Source organism: Maylandia zebra, linkage group LG18 (assembly GCF_041146795.1).
Source record: "Maylandia zebra isolate NMK-2024a linkage group LG18, Mzebra_GT3a, whole genome shotgun sequence".
Lineage (NCBI taxonomy): Eukaryota > Metazoa > Chordata > Actinopteri > Cichliformes > Cichlidae > Maylandia > Maylandia zebra.
Window position 1 is genome coordinate 271,080 of NC_135184.1, and position 20,859 is coordinate 291,938.

Genomic DNA, 20,859 nt, shown 5'->3' on the forward strand with positions numbered 1-20,859 from the left:
GATTTTTTGCGAGAATGTCTCACGACAGTGACGTAAGCGAGTGCGCCGCTAGTGACAACAGCTGTGTGCAGATCAACAATGGATCATATATCGATTGTGGGAGAGAGTGTGAGCGTGCAGCGTTTAAAGCGTGGAAGTACTGACCTTACTTTGAGTTTGATTCCATAAAAAGTGACAAAAACATTAGTGTCCGTTGTGCGTGGGAAGAAAACTTCTTTTTGCAGCGAAAAAACCCCTAAACTTCCAACAAGCACCGAGTAGCTACGACGTAATGGGAAACTCACAGAGAAACTCGCGGATTCTTCCACTGACCGCGGCACACCTGCACCAGGGTAAACCTCTGCCTACACCACTCCCGCTTTACAGGTGAAAATAGAGCAACAGGACCGCTGAGTCTTTGATTTTATTTATTTTCTGCTGTGTTTTACTTGCATCTATTTGAAAGACGGAGTGTAAACACAAAAAATATTTTATATTATGTGCAGAAAATAGGTTTAAATGTTAAACTAATTTCTTCCAGTCAGAGAATGTTGCATATAATTACATTTTTGCTTCATGCATAAAGTTAAAAGATTAAAACTAATAAAACAAGTTAAAAAAAAGAGACTTTTCCATTTGATTACATTTTGTATGATGGATTATGCAGAAAAAGTAATATTGGGCTGAAAGATCTATCGCTTTATCACCTATTCAGGTTGTAAATCGTGTTTTTAAAAAGTAACTAAGTAACTAAGTAATTAATTACTTTTGAAAATAAGTAATCAGTAAAGTAACGGGATTACTTTTTGGGGGAAGTAATCAGTAATTAGTTACTGATTACTTTTTTCAAGTAACTTGACCAACACTGGATACAGCCTGTGTGTGAGAAGCTTGGGGGCAGACAGACTCTGGAGGTTCAGCCTACGACTCCCAGAGTGCATTTCTCTTCATGTCTGTGCTTCATGGCTGGTGCCATAGCAGCAGAATTATAGAGGGCTTCCTCTGGGCCATTCAGACTGTTTAGGGAGAATTAGCTGAGTGTGAGGATTATGGGTAGTGTAGTGTTTATGACAGCCGGAGGAAGGACTTCCTGTAGGACCTCCGAGTCCTATCTGAAAGGGTTTTTTTACCTTCAGGTGTAAAGAGGCGTCATTGAAGGGAGGGGCTAAACACTGACAGCCCTGTCACATGACTGAGTTTAAAGCACAGGCTCTGCTACAGCTGGCATAAATATAGTTTACGCTTTAAAAGCAGACAGCCCAACTGTAATCTGATTACATTTCATGCTCACATGTGATGGCAGACTGAGATCCAGTCATAAAATGATGTCAGACTGCATTTTAAAGCACCTGAGTATCACCTTAATCAGCCTCAGCAGGTCAACTTGGATCCACAAACCGGGTCCGAGTTCACCTGGACGGAGGGGCGGGTCCAAGGTGAATCCGGATCACAGATTCAGGCTGATCCAGCTCATCTCACAGCGGCTTAAGTTTTCCCAACACTGTTCCCGCACATGACTCATCTTCCTTCGCCATGGCAAATCCAGCTCTCACCACTTATGACTAATCGATGCAGAAGGGGAGGAGTCAGAGGAAGAGGGTGGGGAGGACTTTATTTATAGACCAAACCCAGCGAGGGGGTGGGGCTTCAACCAATGAATAATCAGAGAGCAGTTTGGTCACATGACTCTTGCAAAGACAACACCATCATGGGAAAAAAATCTTTATTCTGTTAATTTGTACAAATAAAGTTTCTGTTGTTCATAAAGTTCACTTGCAGCGGCTCTCAGCTCTGCTCGCTGGTGATTGGCTGTTAGGTGGAGGTTGAGGCAGGAGGCACTCATCATCTGCCCTTCTTCGTCTTGGCCACCTTCTCCTTCCTCTTCTTCACGTGCTTGGGTACTTTGGTTCGACGTTTCTCTCGCTGAGCCTCCTTCACCATCTTCTTCCTCTCCTGAAAGGAAACATGGCGAGACGTGACGTCAGGAACGACGCGCACAACACTTTGACCTCTGACCTGCTGCAGCAGCCATCTTCTTATTAATAACATGACAGTTCCCAGTGCTCAGAAAGACGGTTTGAACCACGTTTTCTGAGCAGTAACCTGCTCCTGCTGCTTCCTGTATGTAGCTCTGTATGTGCGTTTGTTATTTACTCCTCCAGCTACGCCTGTAATCGGCCTTGTGTTTGTACATGTGCCACAAAGCGTTGGCTGCTCCACACGCAGGAGGCAAACACTGAAGAGGAGAAGAAGACTCACACTTCTCAGAAACACCCTTTGATTGTATTTACGTGCCATTTAAGCTCCGCCTCTTTGCTCTTCACCGTGTGTAGACAGACTCATTAAATGATGACATCACTGCTGCTGCCGTGTCATCAGTGTGTTTGTGGGCTTGTCACACGCCACTCATAGACACGCTTCTACTGCAGGTCTATTTTTAGTCATGTTTCCATGACGATCACAGAGCGCTACGAGTTCAAACGAAGCCCTGAAGCAAAAACTGATCATCATCTGCCATTGATCAGTGCTGGACCCGTAAACACGCTCAGCCTCTCTCTGACAAACGGAGGCGCCGCAGACCTTCAGGCTGTCAGCAGTTTAACCTTGCTGGCAGTGGGCGGAGCAACCCCTCCTAGCCTGCTGGTACGTTCAGCTCCGGTATCGTTTGTAAAATCCCAGGTGACATCAGAAAACTGGCCTCTGACCTTGAATTCACAGTCACTTCAAACTCGTTAGACATTTTTGGTGGACATCGTCTCAATCTCGAGTTGTCGCTTTCACAACCTTGGGTGTGCAAACCTCCGCCCACCCAGCAGGGTGTCGACACACCCCACAGTCAGCTGCACCTGACGGCGAAACACTCGCCCCAGCTGTCTTAGCTAATTCTAACCTTCCTTCTGTCGAACAGAAGAGCCAGCTGCACAAACAGATAAACCCCGAACACCGCTGCTGCTGCTTCACCTTTCTGTCCATCTGAGCATCCTCACTTTGCTGCTCCTCCTCCTCTTCTTCCTCCTCTTCTTCCTCCTCTTCCTGTGAGGAGGAGCAGTCGTCCTCCAGGAGAGCGGGAACCTGAGGAGACACCAGACAGGTGAGATCACCTGAGCTGTTGAGGCCCTTTCAGGATCTGATCAGCTCTCCTCGCTGTGGAGCTGTTTAACTGCCTAGAGGGGTTTTAAGATGGCGGCCACAGAGCAAGACCTTCCTCCTAAAATACTCCACGCCCACGCTACGCTAAGGGCCGCCTGACGTGTGACGTACCGTCTGAACTCCAGAGAGGTCCTTCTTCAGCCCTGTCAGCGTCTGATACAGGATCTGAGAGACACAAAATACCTTCATCATCATCGGCATCATCATCACCATCATCAGCATCATCGAGTTCGTGGTCTTACATTGTCATTCTGTCCACTGATGGCCGACTCTTCCTCCTGCGTCCTCACCAGGTCGACGTCACGCTCGTAATGACTCACCTCAGTCAGAGTACGGGGGATGTAGGCCTTTTTAAACACCTGAGGGGTCAGAGGTCAGAAGTGAGACTGGCTCAGAAAGGGCAAACTCATCAGTGTAAGCAGCTGTGAGGCATCACCTCCTCGTCCACACCATCCTGACTCGATCGCTCCTCCGACGTCCTCTCAGCTGCAATCACCATCGCCTGAACAATCAGAGAGAAGTGCGATAAGTGTCAATCAAACAAGCTCTGCACGTTCTTGCAAAAAAATGACCCGTGCAGCTGTTAGCACCTTGTCCAGGTACTGGTCAATGTTCTGGCTGGTGATGGACGGGTCAGTGATGAAGTCAAAGAGCTCCCTGACTGTCATCACAGCCACGCCGTGCTTCACAAAGAACTCTGGGAAAGAAGACAGCGCAGTCAGAGGCCAGAGCACGACATCTTCAGAAGAACCTGCTCTTCACTTTCACCTGTTATTCTGAAAGAACCCCTCTCACCATTGATGTTGCTGCAGTCCTTCCGCAGGAACTCCAGGGCGTGAGGATGATCGTGCTCCACCGACTGCGACACATCGATGATGTAAGCGTCTCCGTTGTGATACCTGCAGACAGCCGAAATACATCAAACACACCGAAGGGTCCACAGGAAGTTTACTTTGAAAGAGTCAACTCACAGCATGTTGAACTCGCTGAGGTCGGCGTGGACGAGTCGAGCCTCCTGAAACATCTTCCTCATGTTCTGTATGACCTGCAGGTAGAGCTCCCGAGCCTTCGACTCCGAAAGTGAGGCGTTCTTCAGCAGAGGGGCTGGACTGTCCCATGAATGAAAGAGACAGCGATGAATAAAGGAGAACACAACTCCAGGAAGAGATAAAACTTCTGAGGTGGCCAGCGTATGACCCTGATTTTTTACCTGCTTCCCACGATAGTAGATTTGAACCATGGGTGTGGCATGGAATCACTGCTGGGTGTTTGGTTATTGTAGAATCTAAAATTATGGCTTTTGATACCCTATGCAAGACTTACGACCTCGAGAAACAAGACTTTTTTTGATACTTGCAACTCCGTGACTATATTGGCAAAAGACTGAAGAGCTGTGTCCGTGGAGACTTCTCGATTGTTAATATTTTCATTGATGCTTATGACTCTGGGAGTAACAGAGCCTTGATAAGTAAATTGTACAAATGTATGACTAAGCTCAAAGGGAACTCAACGATTTACATAAAGCAGAAATGGGAAAAAGAAATGGACATTGTGATTACAGAAGATGGGTGGGCACGGATCTGGGAGACACAGTTTACCACGACTAACTCCAACATGTGGCGGGACTTCTGCTGGAAGAACATTATACGCTATTTCATAACGCCTAAACAGAAGTCTAAATTCAGTGCTACACCTGCGTTTTGCTGGAGGAGTTGTGGGGAAGACGTGGCTGATTACGGTCATATATTCTGGTCCTACCCACTCATACGACCCTTCTGGATGGAAGTTATAAAGATAATTACAGAGGTGTTGGGATTCCACGTGTCTTGTACATTTACCTCATTGTATCTGGGATATTTTACAGACGATTTAGTTGCAGATGATGTTTACCTTCTGAAAGTTCTCTTGGCTTCTGCGAAGAAGGCCACAACAAAACGCTGGCTCTGTAGAGATCCTCCCACTGTAACACTTTTTACCTCTATAGTGGAAGACGTCAAATTGATGGAATGTATGACTTTCACTCTGCGACTGCAGGGAGATTTGGGAAGGAGACGGTGGAGAAAATGGCTGGACTTTACAGCTTGTGGCAGCACCCTTTGATGCATAGAATTAGCAATGCAGACTTGTTGACGTATGTATGTGTGGATGTGCAGATGTATGTACGGGCGTATGTTATCTTCCCATGACCTCATACTGTTTCTGTTTTTTCTTTTTCTATTTTATCTTGTTGCATAAAAATGTTCCTAAATAAATAAAAAGTGTCAAAAAAACCTGTAAAATCACCTTAAAGTCAGCGTAAGACTCTGCTGATGTGATCGATTATTAATCGGACCGATACTTACACGTTGTCTTTTCCAATGAACCCCATCAGCAGAACGTGGCTTCTGAGGAGGAGAGGTTCTGGGCTCGGGATTCCCGCCGTCTGCAGCCTGAAACACACACACGAGTTCTACTGGGTTCTAGCAATCCGAACAAGTTCTGACAACGGGACAGGTTCCATGTTTTTAACAGGTTATGCAATCAGAGCGGGTCCATGTTATCAGTAAGAGCATCTCTAACGCTTGACACAGGCTTTACTGGGTTCTACCAGTCAGAACCAGTTCTGTTTGGTTCTGGGTGTGGTTACAAAGGTTCTGACCTGATGAGGTTCCTCATCTCCTTCTCTGCCCATGTTCTCACCATCTTCCGGGGGTTTCCTTTACAGTACCCATGACGGAACCTGCAGAATAGAATAGAATAGAATAGAATAGCCTTTATTGTCATTGTACAGAGTACAACGAAATTGGAGTGCCACTCCCTTGGTGCAAGTTTCAATAATAAATATAAATGTAAAATATAAAAAGTACAAAAAAACAATCGTAAGTACTCAAACAATAGTAAGTACAATATATACAGGATAGCAGCATAAATATAATGACAGTATGAGTAGCAGCATAATATAATGGCAGTGACGGTATGGTATAGCTAAGCAGGTTCAATTGTTTTTGTGCTTATTTACTACGGTGATAGCTCTGGGAAAGAAGCTATCCCTGAATCTGTTTGTCCTGGTTTTATGTGACCTGTACCGTCGGCCTGACGGTAATAGTTCAAACAGTTGGTTGCTGGGGTGAGAGTGGTCCTTGATGATATTGCCAGCTCTGCTGAGGTACTGAGAGTTTGCAGTGACCTCCAGGCTGGGCAGAGAGCAGCCAGTGATCTTCTGGGCTGTGTTGATGACCCTCTGCAGTACTTTCCTGTCTGCAGCTGAGCACCCTGCATACCATGTTGTTATGCCGTACGTTAGGATGCTCTCTATGGTGGCTCTGTAAAATGTCACCAGCAGCCTCTCCTCCAGGTTGTTCCTCCTGAGCACTCTCAGAAAGTGGAGACGCTGCTGGGCCTTTTTAACCACCGCTGTAGTATTTGCAGTCCAGGAGAGGTCATCAGATATCTGCACGCCCAGAAACCTCATGGAGTGTACCCTCTCCACACAGCTCCCGTGAATGTAAAGTGGGGCTGGGTCTGCTCTGCCCTTCCTGAAGTCCAAGATAAGTTCTTTAGTTTTCGTGGTGTTCAGTTGGAGGTTGTTAACTGAACACCACTCAGTCAGTCTGTTGACCTCATCTCTGTAGTCCGACTCATCCCCCCTTGAGATGAGTCCAACCACTGTGGTGTCATCCGCGAACTTTATGATGGTGTTTGAGAGATGGGTAGGGGAGCAGTCGGATGTGTAGAGCGTAAACAGGAGGGGACTCAAAACACATCCTTGTGGAGACCCGGTGCTGAGTGTGATGGTGCTGGACCGGTGGGGGCCGAGTCTGACAGACTGTGGTCTATTTGTCAGGAAGTCCTTGATCCAGAGGCAGATGGGGGTGGAGAGTCCCAGGTGAGACAGTTTCTGGACCAGGATCTCGGGGTGATATGATTGAATGCTGAGCTGAAGTCCAGAAAGAGCATTCTCACATAGCTTCCTCGGTGCTCCAGGTGACTCAGCGCAGTGTGGAGCGCTATGGTGATGGCGTCCTCGGTGGAACGATTTGTCCTGTCGGCAAATTGGTGGGGGTCCAGAGTGGGAGGCAGACCGGCCCTGATGTGCTGACAGACCAGTCTCTCAAAGCACTTCATCACTACAGGCGTAAGTGCAACAGGCCTGTAGTCATTTGGGCTGGCCACAGCTGTCTTCTTGGCGATGGGGATGATGGTGGAGGTTTTGAGGCAGGGCGGGACGGTGTTTGATGACAAGGAAAGGTTGAAGATTTTAGTGAAGACTCCGGTCAGTTCGTCAGCACATGCTCTGAGAACCTTTCCATGTATTCCATCAGGACCTGCCAGTTTGTCCAACAGGACAAACTGTTCCTGAAGGAGTCTCCTGCTGTACCTGGAGGCAACAGGAAGTGCTCGTGGTGTACCTGAGCGCTCTTCTTCTGTGGTGCCGGACTCACCTGAACTCCCCGCTGACGTACTTATCGCGGTCTTTGAACAGCAGGATGGACGTCTTGTAGATCTTGATGGCTCTGCTGTCCCCGGCTGCTGTGCTGGCGTGATAAACGTTTGCCTGAGAGGGACGAGTATTGATCAGCGCACGTGTAACTGTTCAGCGCATTGATCGAGCGATTAGTGAATGGTCTGACCTCCTTCCCGGTGCTGATGCAGCCGTTGATCTCGGAGATAATTCCTCGACTCAGCATCTTAAAGAGAATCATTCGAGTTCGAGGGTCTAACACCTGAAGAAGAAGAAAGCATCAGCTGCTTATTGATCTTCACCTTATTGATTATCTTTCACCTCCTGGCATTTCTTTCCTAAAGAACTCAGTAAAAGTGGTAGCATCGCATCACAACAACAGTCGCCTCGAGGTGCTCTAGATTGTAGGCCAGAGCCGCTACAGGAACTCACCTGTTCCACTGTGGCTCGATCTGATTTGTCCCTCACTCTGTACCTGTGGAGAGAAGCCAATCAGGATGTGAGTCACAGCAGGAACACCACGGCTGATGGCAGCATCATCAGCTGCTCTCACACTCACGTGTCGGCTTCTCTCTGTTTCTGCATCGTCGTCACTTTATTGATCACTGAGTCTGCGTAGTTCAGTTTGTCTGCCGGAAAACAAAGACGATCAGTCGATTCAATCGATTCCTGATCATAACTACAAAGCCTACACCGACGTTGGACCAGAGACGCAGACTCGATGATGCTTCACTGGCTCCAGACCTCCACAGCGGCTTATAGCAGGCCGTTGGGTGCAGGTGATCAATCAATACAATCAATACTGACAATCAGCTGTGAGCAGACAGGTCGCTCTGAAAGGCGGATGAAATGCCACATCGATGTCGTTTAAGAGCTTCACGAAACTAAAAAGCTGTGTGTGAGTATGTTCCTGTCTAGCTATCTTTGTGAGGACCAAAATCTGCATTTTGTGTGTGTGTTTCTTACCCAGGTTGATCTTGTGTTCATATTTCCTCAGAGCTTTGTCAGATGGCGTTGATGACGGCAGCTTCTTATTGGACGGATTCTGTCTGTTGGACTGCAGTCGGAGACTCTGTGCACAAAAATAACTCAGGTTATAACGTCTCACACACACACACACAGAGACTGAGGAGGAGCTTCTTCCCGCAGGCGATACGGTCTCTCAATCACACCACCACACAGTACTGACCCACACATATGGTTCTTACACACACACTGGACTTTCTGGACATTGTTTCACTTCATTACTTAAATCACGCTGCTGTTATTGTGTATATATTTATTTATATTTCTTCATACATTCTTATATAGTTCTATATTGTGTATTTTGTTGTACAGTTATTTTATTTTCAACTTTAATTTATATATTTTATCTTATTCTTCCCAGTTAAATTTACCCTTCATTCTAATTTGTGTTGTACAGTTATTTCATTTTTAACCTTAATTTATATTTTATTCCTTCCTAGTTAAATTTACCCTTTTTAATTTTTCATATTTATTTCCTATCTTATTCATAGCCTTTTCCTTTTTTGTTTTCTTTAGGTCACGAGCAGTTGTCCAAGCATTTCACTACATATCGTACTGTGTATGACTGTGTACGTGACAAATAAAAAAAAATTGAATTTGAATTTGAGATACAAGAACAAGATGGCGCCGAGTATGGCAGCCTCGTCGCGAGCTCCCCCAAGCAACGGCTTTCTTCTGTGTTTAATTTTACTTTTCCTTTATTTTTTCACGAGCAGCACTTGTCTCCTTGTGTACGACCGACAAACCTTACTGGACATAAAAGACGGTCTTTCTTATAACTTTCCGGAGTTCAAGTTTTGCAACACGGACGCTCCGTTTGCAGACCCCCCATTCATCTCACCTGAGACGCCTTTGTTCTCTGGCCCTGGAGGCCGCAAACGCCGACGCAGAGGGAGAAGATCTGGCGTTCTGGTTCGACTGAGACGGCGCACTAACAGACCACCGTTACCCAGTTTATTACTGGCTAATGTGCAGTCTCTGGAGAACAAGCTGTGCGAGCTTCGGGCACGGATCTCATTCCAGCGAGAGATGCGGGACTGCTGCGTGATCTGCCTCACAGAAACCTGGCTATCGGACAAAGTACCGGACTCCGCAATACAACTACCGGGGTTCTCCGTGCACCGCGCGGACAGGTCACAGGATCTTACTGGGAAAAGCAGAGGCGGTGGTGTATGTTTCATGATCAACAACAGCTGGTGTGATTATGCGAACGTGCACCCGGTCAAATCCTTCTGCTCACCGGACCTGGAGTACCTGATGATTAAGTGCCGGCCATTCTGGCTACCGAGGGAATTTACAGCAGTGATTATTACGGCTGTTTACATTCCCCCACAAGCCGACACTGACCGAGCACTCAGGGAACTGTACAGCGCGATCAGCAGCGAGGAAACCGCACACCCAGAGGCAGCGTTTATCACAGCCGGAGACTTTAATAAGGGAAACCTGAAGAAAGTCTCACCCAAACTCCACCAACACATCCACTTTAACACTCGTGGAGACCGGCTACTCGACCACTGCTACACCTCTTTCCGGGATGCGTACAAAGCCCTCCCCCGCGCCCCATTCGGCCAATCAGATGACTGCTCCATCCTGCTCCTGCCCGCCTACAGGCAGAAGCTGAAACAGGAAGCTCCAACCCGGAGGGCGGTGCACTGTTGGACGGACCAATCGGAGTCTGCGCTGCGGGACTGTTTTGATCACGCGGACTGGGAAATGTTTCACGTGGCTGCTAGGGACATTGATGAATACACAGACTCAGTCTGTGGATTTATCAGGAAATGCGTGGAAGATGTCGTCCCATCCAGAACAGTTAAATCCTTCCCAAATCAAAAACCCTGGATTAACGGAGATGTTCGCGCGGCACGGAGCACCGCCTTTGCCTCCGCGAACACATCGGACTACAAACACGCACATTACCAACTCCAGAAGACGATCAAAGCAGCCAAACGTGAGTACAGGGACAGGGTGGAGCAACAGTTTGACAACCCTCGGAGTATGTGGCAGGGACTAAACACGATCACAGACCTTAGAGGGAAAACCAGCACACCGCAGACCACGGCCTCTCTGTGTGAGGATCTAAACGTATTCTACGCTAGATTCGACGCAGCGAACACCATGAGACCGGACAGTGTGCGCACCGCGGATGACGTCAGTGCGCACACTGTGTCTGAGGAGGATGTGCGGAAGTGCTTCAGGAAGGTGAACGCACGCAAAGCTACTGGTCCGGACGGGATTCCCGGCCGCGTCCTCAAGTCATGCGCGGCTCAGCTGGCTGGAGTGTTCACGCACATCTTCAACCTTTCCCTCTCTCTGTCTGTAGTCCCAGCCTGCTTCAAAATGGCCACCATCGTCCCTGTACCCAAATCCTCCACCATCTCCTCATTGAACGACTGGCGACCTGTAGTCCTGACCCCCATCGTAAGCAAATGCTTCGAGAAGCTGGTCAGGGACTTCATCTGCTCTGCACTGCCCGACTCACTGGACCCTCTACAGTTTGCATACCGCCACAACAGGTCCACTGATGATGCCATAGCCCTGACACTACACACTGCCCTGTCACACCTGGAGAAGAGAGACACGTATGTGAGGATGCTGTTTGTAGATTACAGCTCAGCATTCAATACCATCGTTCCCTCGAAGCTGGACAGGAAACTGCAGGATCTAGGACTGAGCAGCTCCCTCTGCAGCTGGATCCTTAGCTTCCTGTCTGACAGACGCCAGGTGGTCAGACTGGGCAGCATCACCTCATCCCCCAAATTCAAATTCAAATTTTATTTGTCACGTACACAGTCATACACAGTACGATATGTAGTGAAATGCTTGGACAACTGCTCGTGACCTAAAGAAAACAAAAAAAGGAAAAGGCTATGAATAAGATAGGAAATAAATATGAAAAATTAAAAAGGGTAAATTTAACTAGGAAGGAATAAAATATAAATTAAGGTTAAAAATGAAATAACTGTACAACACAAATTAGAATGAAGGGTAAATTTAACTGGGAAGAATAAGATAAAATATATAAATTAAAGTTGAAAATAAAATAACTGTACAACAAAATACACAATATAGAACTATATAAGAATGTATGAAGAAATATAAATATAAATAAATATATACACAATAACAGCAGCTGTACAAGTATTAACTGGAAATGAAGAATATAGTGACCAGTGTTGTGCAAAAAAACAATGTCCAGAAAGTCCAGTGCAGTAAGAACCATATGTGTGGGTCAGTACTGTGTGGTGGTGTGACTGAGAGACCGTATCGCCTGCGGGAAGAAGCTCCTCCTCAGTCTCTCTGTGTTGGTCTTCAGGGAGCGGAATCGCTTTCCTGACCTCAGCAGAGAGAACAGTCTGTTGTTGGGATGGCTGAGGTCCTTCACCATCTTCCTGGCCTTGGTCCAGCACCGCCTGCTGTAGATTGAGTGCAGGTCAGGGAGCTCGGAGCGGATGGTGCGCTCAGCTGACCGCACAACCCTCTGTAGAGCTCGTCTGTCCTGCATGGTGCTGTTCCCGAACCAGGTTAAGATGTTTCCCGCCAGGATGCTCTCTATGGTGCACGAGTAAAAGTTCCTGAGCACCTTGGAGGGCAGTTGGAAGTCTCTCAAGCGTCTGAGGTGGTAGAGACGCTGACGGGCCTTTTTCACCACGGTGTTGATGTGACAGGACCATGACAGGTCCTGCGTGATGTGAACTCCGAGGTATTTGAAGCTGTCCACTCTCTCCACTGGGCACTCGTTGATGACGGGGGTCTGGTAGTTCCTCTCCTGCTTAGTGCTGAAGTCCACTATCAGCTCCTTTGTCTTACTGACGTTTAGAAGGAGGTTGTTCCTCTGGCACCAGTTCTCCAGATTCCTAATCTCCTTCAGGTAGGCCGTCTCGTTGTTATCAGAGATCAGGCCCACCACGACGGTGTCGTCAGCAAACTTGATGATGGTGGTGGAGCTGGTAGTGGCCACGCAGTCATATGTGTACAAAGAGTACAGCAGGGGGCTCAGAACACACCCCTGGGGGGCTCCAGTGCTGAGAGTGGTGGAGGCTGAGACATGTCCGCCCATCCTTACTGCCTGTGGTCTGCCAGTTAGGAAGTTGGAGATCCACTGACACATAGATGAGCTGAGTCCCAGATGCTCCAGCTTGGTGGTGAGTGTGGAGGGAATTATGGTGTTAAATGCAGAGCTGTAGTCTATGAAGAGCATTTTAACATAATTCCCCCTTCTAGTGTCCAAGTGAGTGAGTGATGTGTGGAGGAGATGAACACTGGTGCTCCACAGGGGTGTGTACTGAGCCCTCTCCTGTACTCACTCTACACCTACGACTGCACAGCCACTAACAGCTCCAACATCATTGTGAAGTTTGCGGACGACACTACAGTGGTGGGTCTTATCACCAACGGTGATGAGACGGCTTACAGGGAGGAGGTCAGCGCCCTGACCCACTGGTGTCAAGACAACCATCTCACCCTCAACGTCGCAAAGACAAAGGAGTTGATAGTGGACTTCTGGAGGTGCAGAGAAGTACACACCCCCATCACCATCAACGGCGCTGCTGTGGAGAGAGTGAGCAGCTTCCGCTTCCTTGGCGTACACCTGGCTGAGGATCTTACGTGGTCAGTACACACAAACAAAACAGTGAAGAAGGCGCAGCAGCGCCTCTTCTTTCTCAGGAGACTGAAAAGATTCGGCATGAGCCCCCGCATCCTCAGGACCTTCTATCACTGTGCCATTGAGAGCATCCTCACTGGATGCATCACCACCTGGTATGGCAACAGCACCGCCTACAACTGCAAAGCTCTCCAGCGAGTAGTGCGGTGCTCTGAACGGATAATTGGAGGTGAGCTTCCCTCCCTCCAAGACATCTACAGGAAGCGCTGCCTGAGGAAAGCGGGGAGGATCATCAAGGACTCCAGTCACCCCAGCCATAAACTGTTCAGACTGCTTCCATCAGGAAGGAGGTTCTGCAGCATCCGGTCCCGTACCAGCAGACTGAGAGACAGCTTCTTCCACCAGGCCATCAGACTGCTGAACACGTCATAGACACCTCAGCTTCACTACTGGAACTTCAACATTATGCACTCCATACTGTATATAAATGCCACTTGTTTTGCACATATTCAACTCTGTATATTTTATTTTATATATTCTATTCATTGTTTACTCTATTTAATTTGTAAAATATGTGTACACACACACACACACACACACACACACGTAGAAAAATATTTAGTATACACATCCAGAAATGCATACACTATTATATATTGTACATATATTTATTAGTCTCAGATTTAGCCATTCTTGTATTTTGCTTGTTTACATTATTGTATTTTGCACAACTCTGTTGCTTGTGAAGCTCGCACACAAGAATTTCACTCACATGTGCTGTACCAATGTACCTGCACATGTGATGTGACAATAAAAGTGATTTGAATTGATTTCACACACACACACACACACACACACACACACACACACACACACACACACACACACACACACACACACACACACACACTCTTTGGCATCGAGCTAACACTACAGAAGAGGAGCAACGCTGTCAGCTCATTTCTATTAGCTGACACTTATCAGCTCAACAAACATGCAGTTTGTCTCACAGTGTGTTGCAGCTAAAGGTCCAGCTGCTGTATTTGACAGGGAGAGAAAAGACAGAAAGCTACTTCACTCAGAGATGGAGACAGATTAGAAAGAAGGACAGGAGAGGAAGAAGGACGCTCATTTAAAGCTCACATGGAAGTCCTCGTGGTTTTAAATCTGTCACATTGTGTTTGTTCATAAACCTGCTACTAATCAAACTGAGGCAGACTGTCATTTAAAGGCTGCATGAGAATCCTCTGCAGGATGAACAGGTGAGTTCGCTGCACTGATGGGTTTACAGTAGAGTGTGTGACTGCTGCACAGCGGCTGTGGGTTCATGCTCACAGTTAGCTTATACCAAGGTATGGAGGGCCAGGAGTACCAAAAATAATTAAATAGCCCATTAAATAATTAAATGTTTAAGTAATGAATTAAAATGGAAAGAACCCCGACTCAACAATATGAATTTTACATTTGCTCAAATCTGGATGAATCCAGGTGTGTACATCCACAGAGAGCAGCAGGTCAGCTGATCACAGCCTGCACACTAAGAAACTACTGGAGCTCTCAGTGGAAATGACTTTCAGTCTTTCCCCCACACTGAGACATGACAGCTGATTTAAAGGTTCCTCCACCTGCTGAATCCACATTAACCTCTGACTGTACACATATTCCTGTTTGGAGACAAAGTCCCCCTCTACAATGTAGGCAACAGGAAATAGAGACTTGTTTTTATTTCTATGCTTTTTATTCTGATTCAAGCTGTATAAACAAAGATAGACTAAAGTTTGTATTCCCATGAGAACCTTCACAGACATATTTGTATTCCCATCTATCTATCATTTTATAATTATGTTAATATAACGCAAGGTTCAGTTAGCTTTGCACAGAAACAGTCCTCCAAGGAACTACTCATCTCCTCAGTTAGCCCCTGTGTTAGTCCTGCTATTAGTCCCTGTTAGCTCCTCTGTTAGTCCCTCTGTTAGCCACTCTGTTAGTCCCTGTTAGCTCCTCTGTTAGTCACTCTGTTAGTCCCTGTTAGCTCCTCTGTTAGCCCCTCTGTTAGTCCTGCTATTAGTCCCTGTTAGCTCCTCTGTTAGTCCCTCTGTTAGCCACTCTGTTAGTCCCTGTTAGCTCCTCTGTTAGCCCCTCTGTTAGTCCTGCTATTAGTCCCTGTTAGCTCCTCTGTTAGTCCCTCTGTTAGCCACTCTGTTAGTCCCTGTTAGCTCTTCTGTTAGTCACTCTGTTAGTCCCTGTTAGCTCCTCTGTTAGCCCCTCTGTTAGTCCTTCTATTAGTCCCTGTTAGCTCCTCTGTTAGTCCTTCTGTTAGCCCCTCTGTTAGTCCCTCTGTTAGCCCCTCTGTTAGTCCTTCTATTAGTCCCTGTTAGCTCCTCTGTTAGCCCCTCTGTTAGTCCTTCTATTAGTCCCTGTTAGCTCCTCTGTTAGTCCCTCTGTTAGTACTTCTATTAGTCCCTGTTAGCTCCTTTGTTAGTCCCTGTTAGCTCCTCTGTTAGTCCCTCTGTTAGCCCCTCTGTTAGTCCTTCTATTAGTCCCTGTTAGCTCCTCTGTTAGTCCCTCTGTTAGTCCTTCTATTAGTCCCTGTTAGCTCCTCTGTTAGTCCCTCTGTTAGCCACTCTATTAGTCCCTGTTAGCTCCTCTGTTAGTCCCTCTGTTAGTACTTCTATTAGTCCCTGTTAGCTCCTCTGTTAGTCACTCTGTTAGTACTTCTATTAGTCCCTGTTAGCTCCTTTGTTAGTCCCTGTTAGCCCCTCTGTTAGTCCCTGTTAGCTCCTTTGTTAGTCCCTGTTAGCCCCTCTGTTAGTCCTTCTATTAGTCCCTGTTAGCTCCTGTGTTAGCTCCTGTGTTAGCTCCTCTGTTAGTCCCTGTTAGCTCCTCTGTTAGCTCCTCTGTTAGCTCCTCTGTTAGCTCCTCTGTTGCATAATCAGGCGTTCAACACATACATCATCAGCTGATCTCCTTTTACACCTGGAAGGCTGTTGGTTCTTCCACCTCTACTCACTTCCTGTCTTACCTGAAAGCCACCCGCTGCCTGGTTATATCTTTTGGCCAGATCTGCTGCTGAGCTCCAGGCCCACTCATCCTCATCATCATCCTCATCATCATCCTCATCCTCCTCCTCCTCACTGAAATCCTGCTGCTCTGATGAAGGCAGTGCATCACTGATGCGAGTCAGCTCTACTGATTTGACGCTGCAGAACAAAAACAAACAAACAACAAAAACACAGTCAGAGCTGCTGAAATCTCTGCGAAAGTTACTCATACAGCAAACAAGATGTAATGATGAAAGAGGAGGCAGCCCTGGTGCCCCGATGGTCAGGAAGGCAGAGGCCCGAGCTGTGAACTGGTCCCCTCTGTGAAGCTATCAGAGCTCCTCTGTGGGTTAAAGTTGTGGTTCTGTTCTTGTGCCCTGAAGCCTGTCGATTGTATTTATGTAGTAAATATTAATGAATTTTACCTGCAAATATTGGCCTGAAACAAGAAGCCCTGATGGTGAGAGGCTGGTTTCTGTATGGGACTGAAACACCAACAGTACGGCCATGGAGACTTACACTGAGTGTGTGTGTGTGTAAGGTGCGTCAGTAACCGCGACAGAAAAGCTCACACATGAAAGCATCAGAGCATCAGCTGCTGAAACCCAGGCTACACCTGAGCTTACCTGGATAAGACTGAATCCTGCTATGGAGTGGTGACGCGTTACCATGGTGATTTAGCCAGGTACAGCCTCACTGTTTACAGCGCATTATCAAAACAAACAAACGAACTCACCTGTCCTCCTCCGCGTCATCAAACTGCCCAGGTACACACGCCGACTCCGCCATGACATCAAAGCCTCTTACACGTGCACAGGTGAGCGCTGAACCTTCTGGACCGACTGTGCTGCGCCGCTCCTCGTGTTTACGCCACTTCCGTGTTCGACCACGTGACTACGGAGAGCGGCGCGGCTCAGAGGATGACGTCACATCACCTCTACCGATCCCACTCTCAAACACACACACGCGGTAATCTAGCTTTCACCCAACAACAGGTGTTCTGGGAATCCTTTTTTTTTTTTTCAATTATTAAACTTTATTAAGAAACAGTATACAGAACATGTATACAACCAGAACAAAATTAACATATGCCAGGGGGTGTAATACAAAGAATTACATACATTCAATAATTTGTAATTACTGACATTGTGTCATGGAACATAAATGGCTGTGGCACACCAGTCAAAAGAAAAAAAGTGCTTAGCTACCTCAAGTCTCATAATGCTGATATTGCATACATCCAGGAGACGCATTTTGCGAATGAAAATGAAGCATTGAAATTAAAAAGGGATTGGGTTGGGAAAGTATTTCATAACTCAAGATCAAGCAAGAGTCGTGGTGTCATGATACTCATTAATAAAAGACTAAACTTTGTATTATTGAAGGAAAGCCGGGATGAAGACGGGCGAGTGTTGGCTCTGCAGGCTCTCATTAATGGAGTTCAGGTTGTTCTGTGCAATATTTACGCCCCAAATAGGGATGAACCTAATTTTATGGATGAGGTTAACAAGATGCTAGGGAACATGAAGGGCCAGATCTTGTTAGGTGGAGACTTTAATAATGTGATGGATGAATATATTGATAGAAGTGCCATTAATGCAACTTCAAGTACTAGAACTGGGACAGCGATAGATGCTTTAAAAGAAGATCTCAGTGTGGTAGATATTTGGAGGCTTGTTCACCCTATGGAAAGAGAATACACCTTTTACTCTCATTCGCATAAGACATATTCCCGAATAGATTATTTTTTGATTTCTAAATCATGTGTCAATTTAGTAGTAAACTGTGACATTGGTGTGATTGCTTTAACAGATCACGCACCAGTAGAATTGCACATAAATCTAAATGTCGAAAAGAACAGAACGGGTAGGTGGAGACTAAACTCAAGCATATTGCAGGACGAAAAATTTGTATCAACCCTAAAAGAGGATATAAGATATTTTTTAGAGGTGAATGTTGGATCTACGGACAGGCTGGCTATTGTATGGGATGCTTTGAAGGCATTTATTCGTGGAAAGTGCATAGGCTATAGTTCTAAGAAAAATAGAGAAGATAAGGAAAAGATAAAAACTTTGGAGGAAAATATAAGTAAATTGGAAAAACAATTAGCAGGAAAATTTGATGATAATAAATTTAAAGAGATTTGCCAGCTTAAATATGATCTTCATAAAATTTATAACAAAAAAGCAGAGTATGCCCTCTTTCGTCTTAAAACTAATTTCTATGAGAATGGTGAAAAGACAGGCAGGCTATTAGCCAGACAACTTAAGCAAATGGACAATCAGAATGTTATTACGGCAGTTAAAAAGGATGATAAATTAGTTACATCTTCTTCAGAGATTAACACAATTTTAAAAATATTTTATCAAGATTTATACACGTCCGATAACAAAGTAAGTATGGATCTGCTGAGTACATACTTTGATAAAATGAAAATACCAAAAATCTCACAAGAGGGTAGGGACAAATTGGAAACTCCACTAACTGAGGTAGAAGTAAAAGAAGCTATCCGTGCAATGAAAGCTGGGAAGTCACCAGGAATAGATGGATTCCCAGCAGAATTTTACCATAAATTTATAGATTTGCTATGTCCTTTTCTAACTGAAGTAGTACATGAAGCCTTTGAATTTGGACGACTCCCTGCAAGTTTTAATCAGGCAGTAATATCACTAATTCCAAAAGGTGACAAGGATTTAACTGATCCAGGTAATTACAGACCAATAAGTTTAATCAATGTGGATTGCAAAATTCTATCCAAAGTTTTAGCAACAAGGTTGGAGGTTGTAATACCACAAATTATTCATCAAGATCAAGTAGGGTTTATCAAGAATAGATCTGCTTCTGATAATATGAGGAGATTACTACACCTGCTGTGGCTGAATAGAAATAACACAAATCCTGTATTGGCTATATCTTTAGATGCACAGAAAGCTTTTGATAGGGTGGAGTGGAACTTTCTGTTCACAGCCCTGGAAAAGTTTGGAATAGGTGACAATTTTTGCAGATGGATTAGAACCATGTATTCTGGTCCAGAGGCAGCTGTATTTACAAATGGGGTACTTTCTCCTTTTTTTAGTATTTCCAGATCAACACGTCAAGGATGCAATTTAAGCCCATTGCTATTTATAATATTTTTAGAGCCATTAGCTATTCAAATCAGAGAAAATGCAGAGATTAAAGGTGTATTTGGGGGAGGCAGAGAACACAAATTATTCCTGTATGCAGATGATGTGCTGATATTAAACCAAGACCCAACTAATTCTATCACAAAACTATTAGAGGTGATTAATACATACTCAATGTTTTCGGGGTACAAAATTAATTGGCATAAATCAGAGGCGATGCCAGTTTCCCAGGCTTGCAGTCATAACTTAATATCGGGCTTTAACTTTAAGTGGGTGGACAAGGGAATGAAATATCTTGGAATTGAATTGGACCCCAATATTGAGGATATTATGGCTAACAGTACGGGAAAATTATTAAACAAGATCAATAAAAACTTGGGTAAATGGAGTAAACTAAATTTGACATTGTGGGGAAAAGTGAACACAGTTAAAATGGTTGTGGCACCGCTCATCAACTATTATACAGGAATGCTGCCTATGTGTATCCCGCGACGGATGTTGCAAAGCTACAATAATATAATAAAAGATTTTCTTTGGAAGGGTGGTAAACCCCGTATTAACATAAATCGACTGTCCCAATCTAAGAAAGAAGGGGGACTAGCCCTGCCCAATATAGAGTATTATAGTATCTCTTTTGAAATGGCTAGATTAGGCAAACATTGGGCAGGGAAAAATAATATAGACTGGATTTTAATAGAACAAGAGCTTGCATCTCCATTCACACCAATTGATATTTTATCACAAAAAGTGAATAATCACGGTAAGACGCAAAACCCTATTTTGAAATTTTCGAAAATGGTGTGGTTGGAGGGGCATAAGAAATATAAACTTGTGCCATATGTACAGAAGTATGCCTCCTTGTGGTATAACCCTAAAATTAAAATTGGTAAGCAGACTGTTTACTGGACACAATGGTGAGAAGAGGTATCAGAACTGTTAGTGACCTATTTGAAGGGGGTGTTTTCATGTCGTATGAGGATATTAAAAAAAAGTTTTGTTTAGAGGGTAACAGTCATTTCTGGAAGTATTTGCAAATAAGAAACTGTTTAAAAGGAGGAGTTACAATAACATGTGAAAGTAACTCGATAGAGAATTTCATGCTACTACCCACATTTCTGTGCACAGCTGCGAAATGGTATAATATTTGCCCATGGATTAAAAACAATATAAATAAGAGCCTGAAAAAAGTATGCGAAAGGGATCTAGGGCGTACAATGGATGAAGATACATGGGATTCTATATCGTCGAACAATGGATTATACATTAGGGAAGCCAGGGGAAAATTTATTCAATACAAAATTCTTAACAGATACTATTATACTCCTTCAAGGCTGTATAGAATGGGGATTGGTAGAGATGACTTGTGTTGGAAATGCCAAAAAGCCAAAGGTACTCTGATACATGCCCTCTGGGAATGCCCGCTGGTTTTTCCAGTTTGGAACACTGTACTGAATTATTTGCAGGGGTGGACACTTTGTAACCTACCCAGATCAC

General features: G+C 45.3%; 1 protein-coding gene across 1 annotated transcript; it reads right to left on the bottom strand.

Moving 5' to 3' along the window:
- Positions 1-1,685: 1,685 nt before the first annotated feature.
- On the bottom strand, positions 1,686-17,168 carry riok1 (RIO kinase 1 (yeast)). The gene is made up of 17 exons (XM_024806183.2): positions 16,977-17,168; positions 16,222-16,399; positions 8,537-8,642; positions 8,130-8,199; positions 8,003-8,045; positions 7,740-7,832; positions 7,551-7,663; positions 5,768-5,848; positions 5,472-5,558; positions 4,101-4,238; positions 3,925-4,028; positions 3,720-3,826; positions 3,566-3,631; positions 3,372-3,488; positions 3,241-3,294; positions 2,941-3,051; positions 1,686-1,932 (listed from the first exon to the last, which is right to left on the bottom strand). The coding sequence occupies exons 1-17, from the start codon at positions 17,027-17,029 to the stop codon at positions 1,822-1,824; spliced, it is 1,632 nt and encodes a 543-aa protein (XP_024661951.2). The 5' UTR covers positions 17,030-17,168; the 3' UTR covers positions 1,686-1,821.
- Positions 17,169-20,859: the final 3,691 nt, after the last annotated feature.

Coding starts and splice junctions, on each gene's coding strand:
- riok1 (XM_024806183.2), bottom strand. CDS start 17,029: ATGGCGGAGTCGGCGTGTGTACCTGGGCAGTTTGATGACGCGGAGGAG. Junction 8,643..16,221: donor AGGCAGCGGGTGGCTTTCAG/GTAAGACAGGAA, acceptor TTTTGTGCACAG/AGTCTCCGACTGCAGTCCAA. Junction 5,559..5,767: donor GAGATGAGGAACCTCATCAG/GTCAGAACCTTT, acceptor TGTGTGTTTCAG/GCTGCAGACGGCGGGAATCC.